This window comes from Phodopus roborovskii, unplaced genomic scaffold, assembly GCF_943737965.1.
Source record: "Phodopus roborovskii unplaced genomic scaffold, PHOROB, whole genome shotgun sequence".
In the NCBI taxonomy this organism is placed as follows: Eukaryota; Metazoa; Chordata; class Mammalia; order Rodentia; family Cricetidae; genus Phodopus; species Phodopus roborovskii.
Genome location: NW_026126638.1, coordinates 4,123,503 through 4,150,620, shown reverse-complemented (window position 1 = coordinate 4,150,620; position 27,118 = coordinate 4,123,503). Strand labels below are relative to the sequence as shown.

Sequence of the window (27,118 nt, the reverse complement as noted above, 5' to 3'; positions counted from 1 at the left end):
AGGCTACAATAAGAGCGAAGCCACCTCTTTGCATTTAATCTTTCCCTTCCCTCCTTTTCTCTTTTTCTTTTTTTGTAGTCGTTGTTTTGGTTTGGTTTTTTTTTTTTTTTTTTTTTTTTTCTTTTGAGACAGGGTCTTCTTGTATGCCCAGCCTTGCTGCATATTCCAGGCTGGCCTCAAACTCTCAACCTTCCTGCTTCAACCTGCTGAATTCTGGGATTAAAGGTGTGTGCCACCACAGCTGGCTTTTTTCTTTCTCTCTTTCCTTCCTTGACAAGGTCTCACTACTTTGCCTACGCTAGCCCCAAACTCCTGGGCTCAAACAGTCTTATTTCAACCTCCCAAGTACTGGGACATGTGTGTGCAGGCGTGTGCCACCACACCTGACTTCTGTGTTCAGTTCTCAGGTTCTGTGTTTAGCCCCAGCAAAGAAATGAAACAGGTTTCGGTGCTCTCAACGCTGGCAATATTTTTTGGCATTCTGGGTGCTGGCAGTATTTTCCATGCCAGAGGAGGTTTCCTGTAAGAACAGTCCTAGGTTGCTTCTTCCCTTCCCTTTTCAAATTCGGCCTTGTTTTACTGTCTTCCAGGAAACAAATGTACTGGGTTTTAAAGGTCCTAGGAAAATGTCTGTGATCATTCCGGGAATGAATATGAATCACGAACGCATCCCATTTCGGCCACGAAATGTAAGTAAAAATACATTCACAGTGAGATCAGGTCTCAGAGACAGAAGAAAGATTATATTCCATCGGCGATGCCTCTTGAATACAGTAAAACTGTACAGAACAGACCAGCTAGAAAAGACAAGAAAGAAGGGTTGCTCCTTTGGAACCAGGCCATTGTGCAGGTCTTCTGTTATCAGAAGAGCCCCTGCTCACGGTCCCCCCGGGATGGGGTGGTCCGGAGATGCTGGCTTGAGAAACACCAGATGGCATATAGGAATCTTAAAGCTGGGTCTGGAGAAATGGCTCAGCGGTTAAGAGCACTGGCTATTCTCCCAGAGGACCTGGGTTCAATTCCCAGCACACATACAGGGTGGCTCACAATCACCTGTAACTTAAAATAAAAACAACGATCAGTAATTGTTCTTAAAGTAGAAAAAAATGCTAGAAAGAATCGCGAAGCTTAACTGGGATCAACATGTAAAATAAGAAATAATAATAATAATAATTGAAAAAAAAAAAACCTTGCAAAGCTAGTGGTGATGTTTGGCTTCAGTTCTGTTGCCGTTCCAACTTTTTCCCTCTTCCACCGTCTGACTCTCAGAATTGTGACTACGTGACAATCATTTCCCATCCACACAGGAACACGAGAGCTTGCTTTCCAAGTGGCAAAACAAGACCATGGAGAACCTGATCGAACTGCACAACAAGGCCCCCGTGTGGAGCGACGACACCCAGTCCTACGTCCTCAACTTCCACGGCAGGGTCACTCAGGCATCCGTGAAGAACTTTCAGATCGTCCATGGAAACGACCGTAAGCCCGCTGGAAGGGACCCTAAGCCGGCAGCGGGAAGGGCTAGGTGGGACTGGGGAGGGTACTCTGTGCCGATGTGGAAATGGGCACTTCCGGGGAGCCATGCCAGGAGGGAGTGACTGAATTTTAATCTCTTGAAAAGACAGAGCCACAGGGCCCGAGGGGTGTGAGCATCTTCCCATGGCACAGCAAAGAGCTCTTGGGTGAGGCCATTTAGAACCCAGGTGCAGGTGACCGCAGTGAAGCCAGCCAGCTGACTGCAGCCCCGTCAGTCACCTCTGGTCCTCCTGCTTCTCTGGGCTCTCCGCCTGTGCCCCATGTTGGTCAGGAATAATGTCTCTACACTCTATCGGGAGAACAGAAGTAGAAACTTCTGGTTTTACCTTTTTGAGACAGGCTCTTCCTATGTCGGCCCAGCCAGTGGAGCTGCCATCCTCCTTAATGTTGGGATTGCAAGTGTGTGCCACCGCACCAACTACAAGCTTCCTGCTTTGTTTGTTTGTTTGCTTGCTTTTGTGCTGGGGTGGAACTTGGCACCTCCATCTCCCTCTCTTAGTGGCCCATTTTTAAAAAAATAATTTATTTTCAGTGCATTGGTGTTTTGTTTGCAGGTATATGTGTGTGAGGATGTCAGGTCCCCTGGAACTGGAGTCACAGACAGTTGTGAGCTGACGTGTGGGTGCTGGGATTTGAACCCCAGTCCTCCGGAAGAGTAACCAGTGCTCTTAACTGCTGAGCCATCACTCCAGCCTATTTTAGAGAGAACTTGTGGCTCGCCAGTCCCATCCCCAGTACAACCACATTAACCTCTAACATGGTCGTTTCTTTCTGTTTCCAGCGGACTACATAGTCATGCAGTTTGGACGAGTGGCTGATGATGTATTCACACTAGACTATAACTACCCATTGTGTGCACTTCAAGCCTTCGCCATTGGGCTGTCCAGCTTTGACAGCAAGCTGGCTTGTGAATGAGAAACAGCAAGCAGGGGACATCCTCACCACAGAGCCTTCAGGAGCAGAAAGTGGCTGCCCTTGACCGGCCCCAGCACAAGAATAGCAATCTTCTGCCCCTGCCGGGGATGAACGAGTGTGTGTGTGTGTGAATGAGCATGTGTATGTTCAGACATGCACACACTCGTTCATGCTGTCTCTGAGCTTCACAGACCTGGCCGTGGATCATAGCTCCCTGTGGGTGAGAGATGGCTTAAAGCCCAGGGAGGAGGACACCTGGGCATTCTGGTGACTTGCACAGCAGCTCCTCTGCGGCATGTGTAGTTTCCTGTGCTCAGGCGCTTCCAGCAGAATCAGGTTCTCATGATGAAATGCTTCCTTTCTTGTTTCAAAAGGGGACTATTCCCTTGGATGCCTTTAGCCTCTAAGACAGGAGCCTGCAGACTTTCTCAACCAATGGTCTCATGGCGTCTCTTGGACTGTCTCCACTTAGCCTTCTTTAGCACAAAACAGCCATAACCAGTTGATGCACAAAGAGCATAGCCAGGTCCCAATAAAACTTTATTTATACAGTGGGCACTGGCCTACTTTGGCCTGGGCTCTGGTTTGCCAGCCTGCCTCAGTGTAACCCTATACTCCAAAGCTGAAGCATCTTCTAGATCATAAATAGAAAGGGGCACGGTTTGCTTTTTAGGGGCAGCAGACTGACTACTTATATCTTTACTTTTGTTTTTCCTGAGACAGGGTTTCCATGTTTAATAGCCTTGGATGTCCTGGAACTCACTCTGTAGACCAGGCTAGCCTCGAACTCACAGGGATCCCCCTGCCTCTCCCAAGTGCTGAGATCAAAGGCGTGCCCGTCACCTCCTGTTGAGACTGACTCTTAAGAGGTGCTTGTGCCGAATCTGCTCTTGGTCGCTTTTACCTCACGGTGATGATGGCTGTAGGTGTCATCTGCCTTCAGGAAGCTCAAGTCAGTGTCCTATTGTCTGTTTCTGGATCATGTGACGCTATCTTGTTTCTGGGGTCTGGGAAAGCTCTCATGCCCTGGCCTCCTTCCCTGTCCTCAGAGCAGGGTGGTAGGCAAGGATCTCAGCAGAGTGACTGGCCAGACCTCTGAAAGCCTCGCCCTCCAGGGTCTTCGTCTAGTGTGAGAGGCAATGGGACCGCCTGCCTCACTCACTCCACAGGCCTTGCCGGGTCAGCTTTGTCCTCTGGCCTTCAAGCCTGGCCCACCAGAGAAGACACTCCCTAGCTCACTGACGCTTTTGAAAGCGTGAACACTTCATGCAAACCATGAGAAATTTCTCCAGTTCACCTGACCTTGAGAATTCCAAAACTTCGGCCCTGCATTCAGTGGTTGTCCACTGCCAAGCTGCTTCCGGGTTGGGTGAAGGGTTGCCGGCTACTGCTCCGCTCCATGGTTTTGTCCATGGGGACTCCTCCTTTCTCCCTGCTCAGCATCAAGCGGCTGTGTGGTGGCCTGAGATGTGGGAGGAGGAAACCTGGGTTCACCGCGTGTCCCGTTGTCCTGTCTGTCCTTCAGGTATCACTGGTTTCTGCCTCAGGCATGCTTCCCATTCAGTGCCTTGTTCATAAGCGTGCTCTGAAGCCTGTCACACCTCTATCACCCACTGCCCCTGACAAACCGCCTTTGCTGAGCAGAAAGTTGTTCATTGTCTCCAGTGAAATGGCGTGGGGACCATGGGCCACTGGATCTACTCCTGTCCAGCTAAGAGAGCTGTATACGCCCATTTCATAGGCTCTCTGCTTGAGTGTGCAGATGAGCAGATGATCGGTTTTACGTAAATCATATTTATACCTTTTGTATGCCATATAAATAAAGATAATTTATATAATAACGTCACCTTCTTCCCAGAACCCCACCCTTTGGGCTTTGTCCTGTTGTATTCTGTGGGAATGTTCTTTGGTTCAGTCCTTGGGTACCACAGACTGAGAAGTCTCCTTAGGAGAGAGTGTGGCGGCATCATACTCAAGATCTTAGAGCTCTCTGCATGGATGGTAGAACTGAGCAGAATTCACAAGGGGCTCTGAGGAGTCAGGTTGCAACATTCTTGGACTCCATCATCGTGAGCCTCCTGGATCTTTTGTTGACATTGTGCACTGATGCAGCTAAGCAGTAAACAGAGGTCACCTCTTATTCCAAGGTCACTCTGTGTGTATGTAGGGAGTCTTGTGCACCCAAGGCTGGCCTGAACTCTCTGTAGAGCCCAGGCTGCCTTTGAACTCACCTCCCTCCTATCTCAGCCTCCCAAGTGCTGAGACCACAGGGCTATGTCACCATGGCTACACTTCACGTTTAAGGATCACCTCCTATTGACAAATGGAAAGAAGTCACCTGCCCGCAGATGCTCCATGGGCTTTCACTCTGGGCACCAATAAAGACAGGAAAAGTCCCAGCTGAGAATTTAGTTCTCACTAACCTGGTTTTTCTTGGTGCATAGTTTTATGTGGCTAAGGTGCATGATGGCCTTGGTTGTGTTTTTTGTTTGTTTGGTTTTTTTGTTTGGAGGTCTCACTAGTTTTTGGTGTGTGGTTGTTTTGCCTGCACGTGTTGTTTGCAGATGTTTACAGAGACCATAAGAGGGCATGGAGTCCACTTTAACTGGAGTTACGTGGTTGTGAACTGTCCTGTGAGTGCTAAGAATTGAACTCTGGTCCTCTGGAAAGACAGACACCAAGTGTTCTTAGCCACTGAGCCATCATCTCCAGGCTCTGCCTCTTGAGTGCTGCTATCCAAACAGATTCTTTATAACACTTTTGTTTGATATTTAGTGATATCATCAGTTAGGTTGACACTTGTGGATTCTTTTTGTCCTATATGTAATTTTCTAGATGCACAGAGACATCCACATAGGAAACACTGGGACACTGAATACTACCTTGTTCCCAGCCTCTGTGGCTGCTTTCTGGTCTCCTTTTATCAAGGTTTTATTGCTGGTTTTGTTTTAAGCCATGATCTTGAGGGACAACATGGTATCACATGCCTGTAATTCTAGAACGTTAGTGGCTGAGGCTAGAAAGGGGAACCTTGGAGGCCAATCTGGTCTACACAGCCAGACAAACTAGCAAAAGTCCCAGTCTGCAAAGAACAGGGCTCTCTTGTGCCACAACAGACTTTGCCTTGCTGTGAGAGAAAGTAAGAGAGTTTTGTGGTGCCACCTCGTGGTTAATAGTGCACATTACAACTCAAGAGCTCCAGTGACCACACCACCGCCCTGTGTCACACAGTAACTCTTAAGAGAACACAAGTAAATGTCTGGTGTCTGGGGATTGAGTCTTGATAGTCAAACTATCTCAATGAGCTATGAGCTATGCACCTGGCTCCAAATACTTTTAAAGTAAATATCAGGACCTAAGGAGACAGCTCAGAGGGTAAGTAAGAGCGCTTGTGGCTTTTTTCCAGAGGACCTGGGTTCAATCCCTAGTACTAACTTGGTAGCAGGAACTTATAACTTCAGTTCCAGGGGATGGACACTCTCTTCTGACCTCAACTGGCACTGGGAACACACATGGTGCACAGACATATTGATGAGCCAGCCTGCCTCCATTTTAAACTTAAAAGCCATTTTTACCTTTAATCCCAGCACTCAGGAGGCAGAGGCAGGTGGATATCTATGAGTTTGAAGCCAGTCTGGTCTATAGAGCTAGCTCCAGGACAGCTAAGGCCATTACACACAGAAACCCTGTCTTAAAAAAAAAAAAAAAAAAAAAAAAAAGGCCATCTTATCATAAAGAAAAACTAGGCGCATTCCTGTTTATGATAAAACCTGTTTCTCAGGGACTGGGTTATACCCTCCTGTAACCTTAACTACAAACTGTTCTAAACTGCCTGTCCCAGGAAACCGCAACCATGTCTTTGTTTCAAAAAGTTGTTTATAACTATCTTGCAAACCTCCCTTTGTTTCAAAAGGTTGTTATGGCTACCTGTTGTTATGACTACCTGTTGTTATGACTACCTGTTGTTATGACTACCTTGGTACACCACCTTGCAATCACATCTTTGTTAGAACTAACCTGTATGCTTATGCACTGCTCTGTAACCCTTCCCATTTGCCTGCCAAATCCCCCATTTGGAAACCTCCCACCCCCACCCCCTGAGGTATAAAAACTTTGTCTTCCCCGCGTCCAATGCTGACCTCTGGAACTCTACCTTAGGGGATCAGGAATAAAAAGGCTTGCTTTCATTAATTGCTTGCCTTTATTAATTTGGTCAGGATGATGAGGATAAGCAGTCTTCCTTCTTGCATATTTGAGATTAACAATATCTGCTGGCAAAACACTCATACACTCTATTTTCCTTTTTTGGGTTTTTCAAGACAGGGTTTCTCAGTGTATCCCTGGCTGCCCTGGGACTCACTCTGTAGACCAAGCTGGCTTCAAATTCACAGAGATCCGCCTGCCTCTGCCTCCCAAGTGCTGGGATTAAAGGCGTACGCTGCTGCTGCTGCCGCCACCACCACCACCGGCCTGGCTAATTTTTTCACTTCCCCAACCCCTTACTGAGCAGTTTGTGTGTCCAGCTCTGCCAGCCATAGGTCCCTGTCATGCTGCCCTCACACGCAGTTGGCCTGAGCAGGAAAGCAGTGCAGAGTGCCCACAGACAGGCAAGGAGGGGATTGGTTTAGTTTTCTTTTTTAAATCTGCAGAACCCAGAAACTCATAAATGGAAGGATGGAGTCCTTCAACTACAACTACATTCCCAGGCCCTTGGCTCCTGATTTTAGGATCTCTACCTGGTGGTTGGAGCTATCATGCTTAGGCTGAGGAGTCAGCAGATGATAGGAATTGCAGGGAGGAACTCACCTCTCACAAGAAAGGGAAATGGGTAGAGTCCTACAACCCCCCCCCCAAGGCACACCCCCAATGACCTAAGGTTCTCCCATCAGACCCCACCTAAGCTGGCAGCTAGCCTTTTCATACCAGAGTCTTTGTGTGCTGCTCATCATCCAAACTGTAGCAGGGCCCTGGTGTCAGTAAAAGTTTCCCTGGCCTGTGGCCACTTTTAGACACATCTTTAAAGTCAGTTCTGGAGACTCCCGGCAACACTACACGCCTATGGTTTGTCTTTCCTATGATTCTCCAGTATTTCTAGAATGGTTAGCTAGCAGTTCTCTTTGAGGTGTTCGAAGGGACTGGCCAGCCCTGAAATGGCAAGCGTGGCCCTGAGAAGCTCTGCCTTCTGTGTCTTGCTAAAAACCATTAGATTTCACTCCTAAAGCTATTCACCTTATTTTGGCCACTTCCTCCTCTTGAGGCTGACTGCCATGGTTCAGCTGTTACAGTATTAAAGCCCAGCAATCAAAAGCCCCTTTGGCTGCCCTAATCAACCTATCCGATCAAAATTTAACTCCCCATCCTAACACAGGGTTTCCCCTTTTTCCTGTAGAAACCACCATTTGCCTATGGGCCACATCAGTCTCCTCTCTATCCAGAAGCAGGTCCTTTGTCCCTCCAGGACAAATGTTCCTTCTCCTCTCTCCCTTGTCTTCTGTCATCTCCTTTGTGCTGAGAACTTGGTCTTGGGTGCCTTGTGCTGATACTGGTCCCTTCAGCTTGGGAGCAGGAAGGCTAGGGAAGGAGATGGTTTGAGGAGGAAATGAGGGTGACAGGCAAAAAACAAAGGTGCTGGTGGGAGGAACCTGGAGAGATGGCTCAGAGGTTAAGAGTACTGCCTGCCTCTTCAAGAGGACCCGAGTTCAATTCCCAGCAACCACATGGTGGCTCACAACCATCTGTAATGAGATCTGGTGCTCTTTTCTGGCCTGCCTAGACACACAGGTATGCATAATAAATAAATAAATCTTAAAAAAGAAAGCCAGGAATTAGGTAATTTTAAAATTGATGACTGGCAACTGGGCACTGGGGGTGCATGCTTTTAGTCCCAGCACTTGGGAGGCAGAGGCAGGCGGATCTTTGTGAGTTGGAGAACAGCCTGGTCTACAAGAGCTAGTTCCAGGACAGCCTCCAAAGCCACAGAGAAACGCTGTCACAAAAAACCAGTTTTTGTTTTTCCTTAGGTTTTTCTTTCCCTTTTTATTCAATTTATTTACGTACTTCCTCATTGTGGATTTGTGAGGCAGGGTCTCATGGACCCCATGTTGTCCTTTGAAGTCCTCAATGTAACACAAGACAGTGAATTCCTGACCCTCCTGGCTATACAGGACTGTCCTGCACCCCTCCCCCACACCCAGGCCTTAGAGAACTGGAGTCATAGGCACTGGGCTGTGCAGTGCTAGGGATCCAACCAGGGCTCTAGGCAAGCCCTCTGCCAGCTGAGCCACATATTCCCTGTTCACTTCTTTAAAAAGTTTAATGGACACATGCAATTGTACATACTTATGGATACTGAGTCACCAGGGCCAACATACCCATCCATGTCTTTAGACGCTTATCATTTCCTGTGACCAGACTGTCAGTTTGTGTGTAAACAATGTTCTATGTGTGTACATCCACCCCCTCACTCAATAACCCTCACCCACACTTCACTCCGTTTGTTTATTTATGTGTTTAAGATAGGGAGTCTCTATATAACAGTTCTGGCTGTCCTGAAACTTGCTTTATGCACCTTGCTGGCCTTGAACTCACAGAGATCCACCTGCCTTTGCTTCCCCAGTGCTGGGATTAAAGTTGTGAGTCACCACCATCCATCCGGCTACACCTCACTCTTGATATCTCCCTCCATCCTGATTTCTCTCCTGAGGTCACAGACACTCTTAGGATGTCCCCTTTAGATGGTCAGTCCATGGCTATGCTGCCAACCAGAATAACCACTCACGTATAAGTAGTTATTGGTTTTATTTATTGGTCTTTTTGAGACAGTCATATACAGCCCAGACTGGCCTAGACAGGACCTGGATGTGTAGCGCTTGTTTATTTGAATGCAAACAAATGAAAATTCACCCCTTAGGTTGGGTGTTGCTTACCAGCCACGGACATCTTGATTTCTGGTTTCCAGATGGACCTATCTTCTTGTCTCCTGCGTGGAAGTTGAAGAGGGTGTCACTTTTCCAGTTTCTTCTGGGATTTCAGTACTTGAGGGGCGGGGAGATCTCTTTTCTCTGTGTATCTGTAGTTCTTAGCTACCAAGGGGCCGAGGGAGTCATTTATGGTCACGGAGCCTGGTACCGTGAGCCTGTACTCAGAGGGCATAGGTAGGAGGATTTCGAGTCCAAGGTCAATCTTAAACTATATGAGGGAGTCACCCTTAATTATTTGGGGAGCAGAGCCAGCCTGACATAGGGTAAACACTGTCTGGAAGGGTGCGGGAGTTGGGAGGTAGATGGTAGATAGCTCGGTGGTTACAATAGCTTGCTGGCCAATCGTGTGGGCAAGAGTAGGTCAACACCTCACACCTATGCAGTGTACTTTACAAATTCCCATCACACCGCTTTCATGAGCTCTAATGCCCTCTTGTGGCCTCTGAGGGCAAGCCCCTGCCCCACACATATGGGCACATACTCGCAAGATAGACACGCACACAGAAACACAAAGAGGGCTGGTGAGATGGCTCGGTGGATAAAGAGGCTTCCTGTCACCAGGACACTGAGCCCGACAACACGAGTTCCGTCCGTGGGACACAATTGGTGGAAGGAAGGGACTCCTAGAAGTTACCTTCTGGCCTCCATGTACCACTAAACAAATAACTGTAATCATTTTTTAAAAAGTGTATATGTATGAGTGTTTGCCAGCATTTATGCATGTCTATGCAACATGTGCCGGGAATGCCCAAGAAGGCCACAAGGGGGCGTCCGGAACTCCTGGAACTGGAGTCACACACAGTTGTAAACCGCCAAGCTGCACTGCGAACTCAACCTCCATCTTCTGCAAGAGCAGCAAGTGCTGTTAACTGTTGAACAGTCTTTCCAGGGTCTCACTCCACAGCCTGGATTGGCCTGGGGTTTATTACGTAGTCCAAGCTGACCTCCAACTCATGGCAATCCATCTGCCTCGACCTCAGAAATACTGGGATTAAAGGAGTGAATCACTATTCCTGGTGTTTAATCACTTCCTTAGAGTTCCCCTTCTGGGGCTGGAGACAAGGCTCTGTGGCTAAGAAAACTGATTGTATTACAGATGACCTGGATCCAGTTCCTGCAACAACATGGTAGCTCACAGCTGTCTGTAATGACAGTTCCAGGGGACCCAATACCCCCACACAGTCAAAACACCAATGTACATGAGAATAAGTACATTTGTGGATTTTTTTTTTTTTTGAGAATTTTACTCCCAAACATTGTCACTTTGTGAGGTATATGGGAGGTTAGCTCTTCAAAACACAGGGAAGGGATACAATGTAACCTTTAGAACCTGCTGTTCCCAAGGTAGTTTGCTGAGAGCTCATTAATTTTATTTACTTATTTTCACTGCTGGAGATTGTATCTACAGCCTTGAGCAAGCTAGGCATATCCAAGACCACTGATCTATGCACTCTGCCTAGTGTGTCCCTGATGCACAAACGTGTGCTCTCTCTCTGTGTGTGTGTGTGTGTGTGTGTGTGTGTGTGTGTGAGAGAGAGAGAGAGAGAGAGAGAGAGAGAGAGAGAGAGAGAGAGAGAGAGAGAGAGAGAGTTGACTCTAGAGGCATAGAAGCAGCCAGGTGGCTGAGCCACAAAAAGTAATCTTAGGGGCTGAAGAGATGGCTAAATAAGTCTGATGCTGTTTTTGGCTGTCAACTTGACTATATCTGTAATTAATTAAAACCCCCAAATGGGTCACACCTGTGAAGGATTTTTAATTTGAATTGGGACGATTCAGTCCACCCTCCCACCCCCATCCCCCAACTCATTCTGTATACTAGGCTGGCCTTGAACTCAGAGATCTGCCTGCCTCTGCCTCCCAAGTTCTCAGATTAAAGTTATATGCCACCTCTGCCCTGGTAGGAAGGTCCACTTTTAAAATGAATCGGTTGGGGGGTTGTTTTTGAGAAAGGGTTTCTCTGTGTATCTCTGGCTGTCCTGGAACTAGCTCTGTAGGCCAGGCTGACTTTGAACTCACATAGATCTGCCTTTCCCTGCCTCCTGAATGCTGGGATTAAAGGTGTGCATCTCCACAGTCTAGCTCTAATCTGAATCTTTGAGAGAGGAAGAAACACCTCTAATCTGGGCCACACCTTCTGGTGGAAGCCTATATAAATTGCTTTTGTCTCATTAGCAACTTCATTTCTTCTCTGGAATTAGCGCCTACTTCCTTTAATTCTGATGTATACCAAAGACCAGCTAAGATATCCAGCCTTGTGGACGGAACAACTGGATTCAACAGGCAACCATTATTGGAATAGCTGGACTACGGCCTGTAAGTCATTCTAACAAATCCTTTCTCTCTCTCTCTCTCTCTCTCTCTCTCTATATATATATATATATATATATACATACATATATACACACACACACATATATATACATATATATTAATTTATTCATATGTATAAAGTATTTACACATAATCTTTTTTTGCGGTTAAATAAGAATCAGGATAAACAAATAGGCTGAATAGATGTTTATTCAGGGAGAAATAACTTACAACCTAGACAGATGAACACCAGTTCCACCTGATGCTTTCCTCTCTGCTACCGGCCAACAAGAGAGCTTTCCGGCTCCTCCTCAGACCTCCTTCCACAGGTCACTTCCGCCCATGGCTCCACCCCCAATGGGCGTGGTCAGTGCCACAGAAGGAGACAAAGTGAATATCCCACTACATAATCTCTATATATTTATATAAAGTATATATAGTTACATGTATAAAGTATATATAAATACATATGTAATATCTCTATATAAATGTATATATATTTTTTTCAGAAACAATTCCTTAATAAACAAAACAATAACACCAATAACAAAGAGCATCAAACCTTCAGGAATCAACCTGCACACACCTCTTTGACAATCCGCAGTGGTGGCACACACCGCCAGCCTGGTGTGCAGAGTGTTTTAGGACAGCCAGGGCTATTACACAGTGAAACCCTGTCTCCAAAAAACTAAGGAAAAAAAGCGTGGGGAGGATCTGCCCTTTTCATGTAGTAAATCCTGAATGTCTGGTTTGGAGTTTAGTTCAGTGTTAGAGCATATGTGAGCCCCTGGGTTTGGTCCTTAGCACTTAAACAAACAAAACACTAAAACTACTACAGAGTTTAAACATCCCCTTGTTCCTAGCAGCTTGGACCTATTCCATCACATAGATGTGAGTGAATTTGTGCAATAAGGGATCCTTACAGATATTTTGATTATGATCCAAGTGGGTTTAAAAAAAAAAGTTTATTACAGGAACAGAAATAATACCAAACAGCATGTGGTAACACTAATTAATATGGTTTTAAAGGTTGAGTTGGGGCCTAATCAACACAAATACCCTCCCCACATCAAAACCAGCTTGGACATCACCACCTTACCTTTAGCCTCCACCCACATGTCAGACTGGAGTGGTCTGGGCCTCCAGTAAATTAGGCAAGTCATGGGCCACATGATGTAATTGGAGGGGATTTGTGTCTCCCAGCTGTACGTAAACAGCTAAAACATTCCCACCAGCAGGTCATTCTTGAGGGTCAGTGAATGAAGGTCTCAAGTATTCTGAACCCACCTGGCCAGGCTAGACGACCTCTGTAAAGCCCTGTCACGGGGCGGAAAGATTGCTCAGTGGTAATTAATACTCTTGTAGAGGACCTGGGACCTGGCTCCCAGCACCCATATCAGGCAGCTCACATCATCACGTAACTCTAGCTGCAGGATAATCTGATTTCCTCTGGCCTAGAGTGGGACCTGTGTACATGCAGGCACACCCACATACACATCAACCAAAGAAAATTCACTGGCAGCCCCAGTCCCTCAGAACGGGTGCATCTGATCAGTTTTCTTTAGCAGAAGGGTTTTCAGATGGTCCTCTTTTTCTGAGAAAGCAGAATTCCCAAAAACCTAGAATACTCTAGAAGCTTGAAAGGGTAAGAACCAGAAAGCTAGAAGACACACTTTTTCCACCTTGGATCCCCCAATGGTTTTGAAGAGAAGCAAGCAAGCAGAGCGCTCTCTGAGAGTCCTCTGCTGCCTGTGAAGGGCTATTTTGTCTGCATCCCACACGTCCTGGCCAGATTCCCCTCCCATATTATCCTACTTCCCTGTAGTTGAAATTAATTAATTATATTTTGCTTTAGAGATGGAGTGTTGCACTATAGTCCAGGTTGGCCTTGAATGCCAGGTCTTCCTGCCTTAACCTTCTCAGGCCCTTGCCACCAGGCCACCACACCACAGCTGGACAGAGCTCTTACTATAGGTGTGACATGGTCAACTGTCCATCTGTAACACTCTTTCAGCTTAAAGGACAACCTCTATTCACAGATCACAATGAATTTTAACTTTATTTCCAGATCCTGAGGCTCTCTCTTCGGTCTCAGTGTCACGGAGTGTGTTCAGGACAGGACAACAGTCTCCACATGGCATTCAAGACTCTTGTCAGAGGGTCTAATGACAGCACCAAGAAAGTCACGCCTGGGTCTAAGTGGCCTTCAGGATGGCCACGTCCTCAGTGCAGCCTGTGTGAACCTCACAGTCAGCTGTCCCTTGAGCTAGGAATTCTGGTGTGTACCACCACACCCGACTACTTGTTTGGTTTGCTCTTAATTTTTCACACCAAATCTTCCTGAAAAGTCGCTTGGCAAACTCATGTGTCCTTTAAGAATTGGAGCAAGGTCACCCCACAGACCTGGTAGCAAAAGCCTGCACTGCAATTCAAGCTATTCCCAAGTCTGAGGCAGGAGAATTGACCAGTTCAAAGCATGCCAGGGCTACAGAGTTCAAGGCATGCCTGAGTAACTCAATAGACCAGTTTCAAAAACCAAAGCAAATTAAGGCTGGGGCCACAGCATCATTGTAGAGCTTTGCCTAGCATACACAGTGCCCGGAGTAAACATCACACCGGGAAAAGTCACCCTTATGCCTTGAAATCTCATTGTTTCTGTTCTTAAATTCATGTTGGACGATGATGCATTATTGAATTACTGTTTTGCTTCGATGGTCAGCTTCTTGAGGGCAGGGGCCTGCCTGTTTTGATGCCAGAGTGAACAAATGCTCAAGAAAGGATTGTTGAATTAAGTGGCAGGGCAGTTTGTACTTCATGCTCAGAGTCTTGTGTTGATCTTCTCATGTGAATGGATTATGACTAAGCTTTGATGTGACTCATTATTTAATAAGCATACTAGAATTTATATATCCAAATGAGGGCTGCCTCCTTCAAAGTCTTCACTTTGTAAGGCTGGATGCTACTTAGTCCCGTGATGCCGGCATTTCCGCAGACTCTTTGGATCACCTCTCTTTGGCACAACCGTGGCATTTATAATACTTTTCAGCATTTCTCATGCTGCTGTACCCTCATTTAGTCTGTATATCTCCAACTTATGTTAGTGTTGGGAAAATATAAGATAAATCCTGCCATTTACTGCCTTCGGGGGTTTCTGTTTGGCCAAGGAGCTCGGACTGGGAGGACCACAGCAATAAAAACTAAGGGATAATGCTCCAGAGACTGTTCGATTTTTGGAAATAGTCTTTTCTTTGGTTTTAAGTTTCCCAAAGCGACCGGGTCGGTGCTGGAGCTATATAGTTAACTGTGATTGCTTTAAGCCAAATTGTTATAAAGATTACTCAGCCCGAGCCACGTGTTTCTCCTAAGTTAGAAGTCCAGTCTTCTAATTTCATGATGACGCTGTCCTGTGTCCTGGGTCCCCAGCCAAGTTCCAACTCTCTGCGAACCCAGGCCGGGACCCTATGCCCTTATTATTCTCACAGCATCCGGTGAACCTATTAACAGGATAAAGAGTCACGGAGTAACAACCGAGCACATGACGGTTCTCCCCTTTCTTCCCTGCTTTCTGAGTGACAGTTCTGCAGATCCCAAGGGACGTCGAGAGAACTGAAAGGGCCAATACTGGGGAGGGCTGGAGAGGGAAAGCGGTGGCGGATCTGGGAGCAGAGCCGGGAGTTCCTGCTTCCTGCTCCCGGAGCGAGAGTCCTGGGTAGCAGCCTCGGGGAAGGGAACAGCCCTTCCTGCTCGCGACCGCGTCCTCCCAGGAGCGCAGCGAGGCGCGCCCCACCCCGGCGGAGGGGACGGTTTTCAGCTGGAAGTGGGGGGGGGGACAGCTAGGACTCAACGCCACCCGGGGGTGTGGGGAGCTGGATGAGAGCGGGACATCGGTAGCCCGGAGCCCAGGCGGGTGGGTGCGAGCTGCGGGAGGCGCCGAGAGATCGGCGGGGTCCCCGGGTGTCTCGGCCCTGCCCGGTCCCGTGGCTGCCCGCGGTCCCTCGGGCTCCGCCCCGCCGCTCAGCCCGGCCCCTCTCCGACCGGGTCTCCTCCCCGAGGTGCGGGTGGCAGCGCCACTCCCTCCGCTCCCTCCCCAGCCGCGCGCGTCTCATTCCAGCGCCCATTCCGCGCATTCCTGCCGGGCTCCTCTGCAAACTCCGGCCCCGGGGGTGGGGACCGCCGCAGCTCCGCGCTCCGGCCCCGCAGCCGTCGCCGCGGCTGGAAGACTTGGTGCCCCGTGTGGACCTGCTGCATCCGGCGGAGCGCTCCTACCCCGCCTCCCGCACTCTGGGACCGGTAAGACTGCCGAGTGCGGAGGATCTCGGCGTCCCGCGTGGTCCCGGGCAGCACTAGAGGACCACTGGGGCACGCGCGGGAGGTGGAGCCCAGGGGCTGGGCATAGCAGGGTCGCCTGACTGAAGTATCAGAGATAGGCGTTTTAAGAGCCCCAGCCAGGCCCTTTTCTACTTTTCAGTCAGGAGAAGCTAGCCCCGGAGGGAGGTGTGTTGCTTGGACCTTGTGCAGAGGTCCCCAGGATTTGAGACGCAGTTGCTCCCCACGCAGAGGAGTGATGGGCAAGAGCTCTCCAAACTCCAAGGCACTGTCCTCTAGCAGGCAGCCCAGGGGCGCCCCGCGGTGCACACACACGTCAGGGGGCTCCAGGCACACCCACACTCCGATTCTGTGAGTTCAAGCGAGATCTTTCTATGACAGCATCCTTAAGTTTTGGGTGTTACCTGAGGGAGGGAGGTCTGTGCACTGTGACTCGCCTTGCTTTCAGTAGATGCGTTTGTGCTGAACGTGACAGTGTGTACATGGTACTACAGAACACCTCGAAGAGGGTGCTGTGTGAAGCCCTGAGTGTCGGGAGTGGGTGTGTGATGCCTCCCTCAACTCCCAAGACTGTCTTCGCTCTGGGGATGTTGGTTCTGGCTCGGACTTCTTCCTGCAGAACCGGAGCAGGAGACAGTGTTTCCAAGTCTTTTGTGTGCAGGGAGAATTTGACAGTAGTAGTTGGAGGTGTACCCCCACCCCCACTCCCACCCCATCCCTGCTGGGTTGGGCAGCCCTAGCAGGAAGCTGCCTACACCTGCGCCCCTTCCAGGCAGCTGTCTTTCTGAGGGAGAGCTGATCCTGTGCTGGGGGAATAGAGAGCTGTTTCGAGGCTGAGATCTTTGCCCTTAGGGAGTAGGGTGGTTTTTAAAGAATGTTTGTGGGGGTGGACCCCCTAAAAGGGAGAGACCTTGTTAGATTGTTCTCTTTTGGAGCAGAAGTCTAGTCTAGCCTGGCCTGGTACTACTTACTACCCTTCCATAAGTTGGCTTTCATCCTTGTGCCTCAAAAACAAAAAAATAAGACAAAAACAAAACAAAACAACAACAACAAAAAACAACTTTTTTTTTTCTTTTTTGAGACTCACTTTTTTGAGACTAGACTCAAGAGACGGTCTGGCTTTGAACTCATAGCGGTTCATCTACCTCAGCCTTCCAAGTACTGGGATTACAGGCCTGAGTCACCAGGCTTAGTTGACCATGTTGGATGTTGGGATGTTGATAGTGTTTCTAAGTTGGCCTCAAGGAGAAAAAAAAGTCAGTGTTTGCCGGTCTAAGCGACCTCTCAGGGTTCACCTCTCCTGGGAGCACCACAGAGGGGGGGAAATCTCTCATTCCTTAACAGACTGTTAGACCTGACTCTTCCTGAATAGTTGGGGCCTTGCTCTGTGACCCAGGCTGGGTTCAAACTGGGTGATCCTCTGCCTCAGCTTCCAGACTGTTGGGATTACTCCCCCATTCTTCACAACTTTATAGCTACCTTGTTCCTGTGGGGGAAATGTGAGTGGCTCAATGCAGAGAATGCCTTAGTGACAGTCTGGAAGGTGAGGGCTGCCTCAGGCTAGACATGTCACAGACAGGCTTGGCATCCGAGTTCTCCCTCATTAACACGACCGAGATGACAGCTAAGGTTTCTTGGAAGGAAGGAAGAGAAAGCTGTCCGGGGTGGGGGTCTTGTGTTTATCCTTCCTTTTATCCTGCTAATGTAGATTAGATAATCCGCTGGGAAATGCCTCACATCCCTAACCACCGGGGCCACATGTGCTGCTGGTTTACAAAAACAGCTCTCTGGGATAGAAAAAGCACAGCATGGGGCCAGACAGACTGGGGCAGGAATCTTGAGACTCACTACCTTTAACTAAGCTTTGGGGCTTAGTTTCCTGAGGAGTAACATGTGTGTGTGTGTGTGTGTGTGTGTGTGTGTGTGTTGGGGGGTGTTAAGGGGCTGGGAGGGGAGTAACTAATACCTTGTAGAAAGCTTGCACTGAAAACTCAGTGTTTGCAAAGCTCCTGATAGCACATCCCAGGGCCCTTGGAAATGGTGTAGCTTGTTTTCCCAAGCTTGCCTTGGTAGGAGCTCCCTTCCCCTTTCCTTGCCGAGGGTTGAATTCAGGGTCTTAGACCACGTGAAACTGGAGTTTTTGGAATGACTGTTTCTCTGAATCACCCTTGGGAAATCTCACCCAGTTCATCATGTTTTCTTTGCAATGTGCACTAAGTATTTGCTGAGGGTCCTGTGGCATGGGGAGGCCTTTCCTTTGCCATTCTCCAGCACCCACGGTCTCATTTCCATTTTGCCCTGCCCTTGGGGTGAATTTGCTAGGCACTGTTGGACCCTCTGTCAATGTCCAGCCCCCTCTGTGGGGAAACCGAGACCCCGAGAGGGACCATAAAACGTTTGGGATTGCATATGCTCTAAGTGGCAGAGTTAGGAGTAAAACCCAAGCTCTTCACTTTGAATGCTGTCTTCTGCATTGTGGAACCCAATATCTGGACCCCAGACTTTCATTCATCCGTCATGGATACGGTAGCAGTCTGACTTGGGTGGTGGCTACCATCTTGTGATGCAGGTAGAAGGTTGCAGGTGGGCATTTTCTCTTGTATGTATGTATGCATCTGTCTGTCAGTCTGTCTATCTCTCTATCTACCCCATCCACTCTGTCATTTTGCTTTTTGGTTCCGGGAATGAGCCCAGTCTTCGGGCTTGCTAAATCCACTGCTCCACCACTGAGCTTTGGCCCTCAGCTCTTGTCTTTTCCATCTCCCAGGATGCAAATGTCAGGGCCTCCTTTGGCCTCTATTCTGCAATCTTGTGCTGGTGACAGTCACAGAGCCATACCTATTGCCAAAGTTGTGTCCTCTCCTTCTCAGGGAAGGTAGAGACACTGGTCTTTGACTTTGGGCCCTACTCTTCCTGTAGCTGAGGCTAGGCTGCTGGCAGTTGGGAATCAGGGCTCCTTTGCCCCCTTGACCCTTTCTTGGCAGAAGTGGGAACAACAGCTCTGTTTAAAGCTCTGAAATTGGAGCTGAACAGCTGCTCCCCAGCACCCTGAGGGCGGGGGTGTCACCAGGCTCAGGGGCCCAGGTGGAGGCTGGGGGTAGGGCAGGCTGGCTCACTCACTGGGAGTGTGGGATCTCCATCTCCAGTGTTGCCTTGACCTCTTGTGAAACGGTAGTTTTCTCTGCCATTTTTTTTTTTTTTTTTAAAGGCTGTGTGTTTGGGGAGAGTCTAGCCACACCTGTGTGGTTGTTCCTGGGGCCCTCGGCTGGTGGGACAGGATCTGTGGGAAATTTCCCACCAGAACTTCAGGCCAAGATCTGTGCCCATCTGGTTGCGTGTAACACAGGCCAGCTTCCAGAAAGGTAGGAGGATGGGCCTGCTGCTCCCTGGTTTGGGCCAACTTCTCTACCAGGCCAGGGTGGGCAGGCAGGCCCCCATGGGTGGGGACCCAGCTTCCTTTGACCCAAACTCAATGGGAACAATAGACTTCAGAGAAGTCACCAGGGGCAGGAAATGGAAGCTGTGCTAAGGCCAGGGTGACCCTCCTGGGGGATGGGACTGCATATCCGGTTGAGTGTTAGGGCCAGTGCAGAGGGCACTGGGGAGGGGCTGATGACACATAGGGTGGACCCTGGGGTGGGGCTCTCTGCCTGAGGGGGCTGTTGACTCAGGGTGAAACCTGAGCAGAAGGACCCATTATTTGGTTGAGCATTCTGTTCTGTCTTACTAGCAAAGATCTTGTGTCTGGCAGCCTCCTGCCAGGTCCCTGCCAGGCTCACCGGGCCAGAGCCTTCCCCTGGAGCCCCCAGGATGGCTCCTTGAGTTGCCTTGGCCAGGATGAAAGACTAGTGTTGTTTCTTCCTGGCTGCCCTCCAACCTGGTTGCCCTCTTACTTGGCACTGGGCCCCAAGTAATAGATGATGAGAGGTGACGGGCAGAGCTCTGGGTAGGGAGTCATCAGCCTTGGGCCACTTGGACATCTGTGAGGAGAGTTCTTCAGCCATGGTCAGCACAAGACAGGCAGGGGGTGGAATGTTCTCGGAGCCTGGATATTATCTTCTATCATCTGTGGAAGGGTGGGACAGACTCTGTTCGTGCTAAGGTGCCCCTTGCTTTGGGAGAATCGAGGGTCAGTCCATGGAGTTTCTTTGTGTGAGTTCAGGTTGCCAGATTCTCACAGGTCATCTTCGGGGTTCAAGAAAAGCTTTAGGAGTGGCTGAGGACCCAACCAAGAGGGAGTGGGTTAAAGGGAACATGCTGGCCTGATTTATTTATTTCTCCAAGGGACAAGATGAAGGTTCTGGAAATGGCAGAGTGCTGCGTTTCTTGTTCATCCCTTGCCCAGTTCTAGATCAAGTTTTATTCTATTTATTGGTTAGTTGGTTTGTTTGCTTGCCATACTGAGACTGGATTCCGGGACATCATGCATGCTAGCAAGTGCCCTGACCCCAGCCCTCTGTGTCAGAGTTTTCATAAAGCCTCTATGGAGAAATGGAGTTTGAGGTAACTAGTCCCTAGCCTGGATTCACTCCGAGTAATCTTTGGGTGGAGAAGTATCCTTTTTTTCTTTTTTGTTTGTGGTAATGGGACCTGGGGGTGTAATGGGGTGGGGTGGGGTGGGGGGGCTTGTGCATGCCAGGCAAGCTATTGCTGCTCGACACTGTGACTCTTTCAGCTTTGTGGTTTTCTCGGGAACCTGGGAAGTGATTGGTTAGTGTCGGGCGTGTCTGGTTGAAGGACTATCCTGGGTACTGTGTGCAGAACTCACCCTGCATCTCCCACAAGGCAAAGGAACTTTCTAACGGTAGAGCCCACAGTTCTCTCTAGCTTTATTCTCTGTCGGCTCTGTGGGTGTTGAGGATCATGAGCAAGCCCTGGATGGCAGAACCAGATCTGTGTTGTCTCACTGGCTAGGATGTTCTAGGAGGTGGAGGTTAAGGAGAAAGAAGACATAACATTTTTATTTGCCTAGAAAGCAGTTTTCCCCCAGTGCTAAGGACTGAACTCTGGGACTTGCATAGGCTAGGCGAGCAAGCACTTTTCCACGGGGCCACATCCCCAGCCCTTTCAGATTTTGTTGTGTTGTTTTCTGAGGCATGATGAGGGCCTTGAACTGATTACTCCTGCAGGCCTCCAACTCCCTGTGCTTGTTGCAGACCTGAGCGGCCACACCTGGTTAGGTAGCACTGCAGGTAGAACCCAGGGCTTTGTGGGTGCCAGGCAAGCATTCTGCCAAGTAAGCTACATTTCCAGGTCTTTTTTTTTTTTTTTTTTTTTCATATAGAGGCTGAGGTAGCTCAGGCTAGCCTCAGCCTTAGCATGTAGCTCCTGGTGAACTTAAATGCCCTGTCTCCCTGCCTCTGCCTCCCAAGTACCAGAACTTCTGCTGAGCATCACTGGGTCGCACACTGTAGCCCATGTTGGTCTCGAACTTACAGTTCTCCTACCTCAGCCTCCTGTTACTGAGATTAGATGGGGTGAGCCACCGCAACTGGGTTTAATGTTTTAAAATTATTTTTCTTGTTAAAATTAATATCAATTCAGCTGGGCGGAGGTGGCACACACCTTTAGCCCTAGCACTCAGGAGGCTGAGGCAGGTGGATCTCTGTGAGTTCGAGACCAGCCTGGTCTACAACAGCTAGTTCCAGGACAGGCTCCAAAGCTACAGAGAAACCCTGTCTAGAAAAACAAACAAACAAAACAAAACAAAAAAAAAAAGCATTAATATAGATTCATAGTAGAAAACCTGGAAAATGAGAAGGAAATTGAGAGGAAAAAAAATAATGAAAATGGTCCGTAATCCCACAGTTTAGGACGAGGCAGTGGAATTATGAGGTCTTAACTCAGTTCTGTGACACTTGGGTCACACCAAGAACTATATCTGGTGTTTAAAGGTCGAGAACACCGACATTGCGAACAGGGTCCTGGATCTCATTTGCTGCATCACTGAAGGAAAAAAAGCACGAAGTTAAGTTTATCTTGTGTGTGTGTGTGTGTGTGTGTGTGTGTTTGTCTGTGTGTGTCTGTGTCTGTCTGTCTGTCTGTCTGTCTGTCTGTCTGTGTATGTGGGGGGAAGTTTTTGTGGCTTTATTTAAGTACATTTATAAATTGTCTATTTGTTCTCTTGGCTGCGTGGGTCGGTGCTGGCTGGCATTGGTGACTGATGGCCAGGCTCCTTCCCTTTCCTTGATGGTTTTGTGGCTCTTGGAGAACACACTGTGAATGGTGGCACACCTTTCTCAGCACAGGAGGGTTTGTGGTTCATAGGGAGCATTTTCTCTCCCCAGCTTTGTGGGACGGGAACTTCCTGAAGCCGCTGAGCGGCATGTGTTTGCCAGTGCTGGGCGTCAGGCATCAGGATCTGGCACTTGAATCTTCTCTGCATCATGTGTGTTGTTTATACCTCTGGGTTTCCACCAGTTACACTTAATGTCCTGGCTAGTGCCAGATGGATATCTTGGTTCCTTTCTGCGTGTATGATCTCGGGCTTCTTTGGAGGTCAAAGGGCAGTGGTGATGCTGAGCTGTGGAGCAGGCAGCAAGAACGACAGGGCTTTGATGCCTCCTAAATTTTAAAAAATTGTATGTGTGGTTTGCCTGCATGTGTGCCTTGTGAACCTTGTGTGTGTAGTAACCTCAAAGGCCAGAAGCGGGGGTGGGACGCACTGGGACTAGAACTAAACAGATGGGTGTGAGCCACCCCATGTGGGTGCTGGGGATCAAACCCTGGTCTCTGCGTCTCTGTAAGAGCCGTCAGTGTTCTTAACTGCTGAGCTGTCACCCCAGGCCCTGGTTCTCTTTCTGAGTTGGTCTCACTAAGGCAGGCCTCAGACTCATCATTGGACTCACAAGTTCCAGGTGGCCTGGAACGTTGTTTTAGATTTCCATATTTGCTTTTGGAGTGCTGGATGGAATCCCAGGCCTTTGCTGCCACACCTGCCCAGGGTTTGAATGTCTTAGTTGAGGGTAATGGGAGATCAGAGGCTGTGGTCCTTGGTGCTGTCTCTCCTTGCTCCTGAAGGCAAGCAGCCCCTCTTTGTGGCCACAGCAGAGTGGTCCCCCAACCCTTGGAGCCCCATCTTGGAATCTGTAGATGTTGCTGGGAAGTTGTGGAGGAGGTCTCTACACTCTTCCCTGCCTGAGGAATTGGATGGATAACCTGGGTACCTCTGTTTAGCCCTTCTGTGGTACTGGGCCTTGGGTTTTCATGTGTTAGCTTGAGAGGTTTCACCTGTGATGTCAGGGGAATTTTCCCACCAGATATCGCTACTAGAGCGAGGTAGAGGTTAGGGTGGTGGGAGAGGGGAGCGTCTAGGTTGGTCAAGAAAGAGAACAGGAGGGTGTGGCAGTTGCTATCTGGTCCCCCCATCTTTGTGTTAGAGTCAGACCACACCTTGGTCCTGCCTTGAAGCTAAAGTGTGGGGAAGGTGTCCCCAGAATGGAGAACTAGTCCAGATGCCAGAGGGGTGATGGGAGATGTCATTCTATCTGTTTCTCGTATTGGTTATTGAATAGAGCACTGTTGGCCAATAAGGAAGCAAGATAGGCGGGACTAGGAGACAAGGAGGTTTCCGGAAGAGGTAGGAGGAGAGTCAACATGTAAGACCAAGAGAGCAGAGGTCCCGTCCCTCTCTCCGGTAAGATAAGACCATGTGGAAATACTTAGATTAATAGAAATGGGTTAATATTTAAGACAGAGCTAGCCAATAAGAAACACTAGTAACAGGCCAACAGCATTATTTGTAATACAGCGTCTCTGCGTGTTATTTGGGGCTGGCGTGGCTCTGGGACCAGGCCGGTGGGAAAACTGCTTGTAACAAAATGGCACCCAATGTAGGGCTCCATATGTCGGGGCTGCAATCGGAGCCAGCTGAGCAGCCCCAAGTCAGAGGGGAGCTAACCAACAGGAATAAAATCTAAGTAAGAAGACTGGAACCGCTCAGTGGTAGAAAATATGGTTAGTGTGTTCAATACTCTGGTCCCATCTTGAGGCTGAGGCAGGAGGATTCTAAGTGTGGGGCAGCTTAATATAGTACGACTCTGTATCAAAAAAAAAAAAAAAAAAAAAAAAATGCAGGGCCTGGTAGTGAGTCAGTGGTAGAATGCTTGCCTAGTGTGAAAAGCTCTGGTTTTGGCCAGGAAAGATGGCTTCACAGGTAAAGGTGCTTGTTGCCAAGCCTGAGTTCAGTCCCCGGATCCCGCATGGTAGAAGGAGGGAACCAACTCCTCAAAATTGTTCTTGTCCTCCACACTCCTGCAAGTGGCATGTGTGCAGCCCCACCCCCAGCAGACAAAATAAAATGTAATTTTTTTGTGTGTGTGTGGTGGTGCACACCTTTAGTTCCAGTGCAGAGGAAGGTAGATCTCTATGAAGCTAACATGTCTCTATATGGAGTTCCAGGCCTCCCAGAACTTTATATGGGGAGACCTTGTCTCAAAGTCAGCGAACAACTAAACATGGGGCTGCAGGGATGGCATGGCTGATAAAATAGTGTTTGCTGCTCTTGCAAAGGACCCAGATTCAGTCCCCGGCCCTCAGGTCAGTTGGGCAGCCCACACTCTCCTAACTCCAGCATCCTTTGTTGATTTCTGCAGGCACCGAGCATATCCGTAAGTGCAAACACATATATGCAGGCAAAATAGTCACACACGCAACATTAAAAAATATTTTAAAGTAGTAGGTCAGAAATAAAAAGCTCTATGCCACAGTATCCCCTAACATTTCATAATATGTTTCCACTTACCATAATATTAGATTTTAACGTGTAATGGATAGGGAAAGGTCAGTCAGTGGTAGAGAATTTTCCTTACTTATATATGTAAGGCCCTGAGTTCAGTCCCTAGTACTTGGAGAGAGAGTAAACGATCTAGTGGGTGTTATTCAGAGTATTCAAAACTTACACTTAATGGGGCATCACATTCAGATTAGCCACACCTCATCTTAGCCGCTGCCTGGGGCTAGTGGTACTATTTGGATAGCATAGCTTTCCAGAAAGTTTGCTTGAGTCTGAGCTCCTGTCCTGTCCACCCAGTCTGTCTGTCTGTCTGTCGTCTGTCTCTCCTTTTTTGAGACAGGATCTCTTTATAGAGCCCTGGTTCTCCTACAATTAGATATGTAGACCAGACTGGCCTCAAACTCAGAGATCCACCTGCCTCTGCCTCCCAAGTGGTGAGATTAGAGTCATGCACCATGACTGCCTGGCCAGAAAGGTTTTTCTAGGGCAGGTTATTTACCTGTATTGTGTAAATCAGAATGAAGGTAAAAATGTTCATAGAAACCCATATTTAGTGGCACAAAGCTGTAATTCCGGCACTCTAGATGGAGGCAGGAGAATCTTAGAAGTCAAAGCTGCTATAGCTACATGAGATCCTGTCTCAGCCAAAGAAAGAAAGAAAGAAGCCAGTAGCAATTTCACAGTGTTGATGTGAAGATTAAATGAGTTAATATTTAAACTGCTTTGGTCCTTGCCCAGCTCCTCCTAAGCACCGTGTAAGTGTTTGTCGAATGAATGACTTATAGAGGGTCCTTAAAAACTAGGCATGTTGGACTTTTTAAGGAGGGGCTGATGATACGTTTGGAAAAGTCCGGTTGTGCCGTGGCCTGGGAAGCCCTGGCAGGCTGGGCCTGTGCCCTTGTGGCTCTGCTTTGTGAAACTGACTTCAGATGAGGGACACCATCGCAGATGAGAAATGGCAGCTCTGAGGCGATGGGATGGGACCCTCCCCCCAGGTGGGTCTTAAGGGTCTGGCTGCCAGGCCTGGGAACTCTGCCTGTGTGCAGGAAACAAGCAGGGGTCCTAGAACTTCATAAACTTGTGGCCTCGTGTGTGACAGCAGTTGTGATGCTACTGGCACAAGAAGACACTGTATAGGTACTGAGGGTTAATCAGGACCAGGAGAAACAACCTATAACAGAGACAGTTGAACACCAGCAGGTTCCTGGTCCCAAGGATGCCTCTGGATGCTAGTCTGTCCCCGTGCTGCAAGAAAGAGAGCGCTCCTGGGGGGCCCCTTCCCCAGATCTAGTTCCCCCAGGTCATGTCCACCCCTGTCCCCACCCCCAACGGGCATGGTCAGTGCCACAGGTGAGGACAAAGTGAATATCTCATTACATATAGGTAGCTTCCTGCATCCCTAGAAAACACTGCAGGCTTCCCCTTTTCTGACTGCAGCCCTTAGCCAGCCCACAGCATCCACAAAACACCTACTGTGCGCTCATTTGGGGGCAAATGTGGATGGAAGGCCTGGAGGCTGCACTGAACAGTTAATGACAATCTTCACGATGAAGAAAGTATTTAGAGGCACAAATGAGTCATTCTGATGAATGCCGAGGAAGGCCTCTTGGAGGACATGAAGGAGAAGCTTTGAGAGTAGGTAGGGCTGTGATGGTGTGTTCAGGAGAGGACACAGGAGGAAGAGACGTCTGTGTAGGCAGAAATGTCATTGTACGAGGGCTGTTATGTGGTTATAAGAGAGGTGGATTTGAGCGGCACACATCAGGCAGGGTGTGTGTGTGTGTTGTTGGGGACTGTCCTCTGCAACACTAGGCGGGCAGGGTACCACTGAACTCTGTCAAGGGCTTATGTTAGCATCAACAAAATGCTCTTCATGGTGTACAGTTTTCGGCTTGTGACAAATGCATGGACTTGTATGTGCACATCACAGCTAAGGTACAGAAGAGCCTCATCTTCCCCATATTTCTTCATTTACATCATCTCCCCTCCCCCCCGTGCTCACTTCTTAGCAGCACCAACCTGTTCTCTAGTCATGTGATTTTTGTCATTTCAAGAAAGTCCTGAGGCCAGGCGGTGGTGGTGCACACCTTTAATCCCACCACTCTGGGAGGCAGAGACAGGTGGATCTCTGTGAGTTCAAGGCCAGCCTGGTCTACAGAGTGAGTTCCAGGGCAGCCAAAGCTACACAGAAAAACCCTGTCTAGGAAAATCATGCAAACCAAATCATACAGTTGTGTAACTTTTTGGGCCTGGCTTCTTTAACTGGCCATAATACCTTTGATAGACATGCAAGCTGCTACGCTTGCTTACCTTCAGT

At 48.6% G+C, this 27,118-nt stretch overlaps 2 protein-coding genes across 2 annotated transcripts in view; both read left to right on the top strand.

The window, feature by feature from the left end:
* Tulp3 (TUB like protein 3) overlaps positions 1-4,297 on the top strand; it is a 32,901-nt gene extending 28,604 nt beyond the window's left edge. Inside the window, exons 9-11 of the mRNA XM_051173134.1 lie at positions 591-689; positions 1,308-1,479; positions 2,318-4,297. Coding sequence (XP_051029091.1) covers positions 591-689; positions 1,308-1,479; positions 2,318-2,451 — 405 coding nt within the window. The 3' untranslated portion in view covers positions 2,452-4,297. The remainder of the gene's footprint in view (positions 1-590; positions 690-1,307; positions 1,480-2,317) is intronic.
* Positions 4,298-15,134: 10,837 nt separating this feature from the next.
* Positions 15,135-27,118, top strand: part of Tead4 (TEA domain transcription factor 4) — a 73,438-nt gene continuing 61,454 nt past the window's right edge. Inside the window, exons 1-2 of the mRNA XM_051173076.1 lie at positions 15,135-15,229; positions 15,469-16,031. Of these exons, the coding sequence (XP_051029033.1) occupies positions 15,135-15,229; positions 15,469-16,031 (658 nt within the window). The remainder of the gene's footprint in view (positions 15,230-15,468; positions 16,032-27,118) is intronic.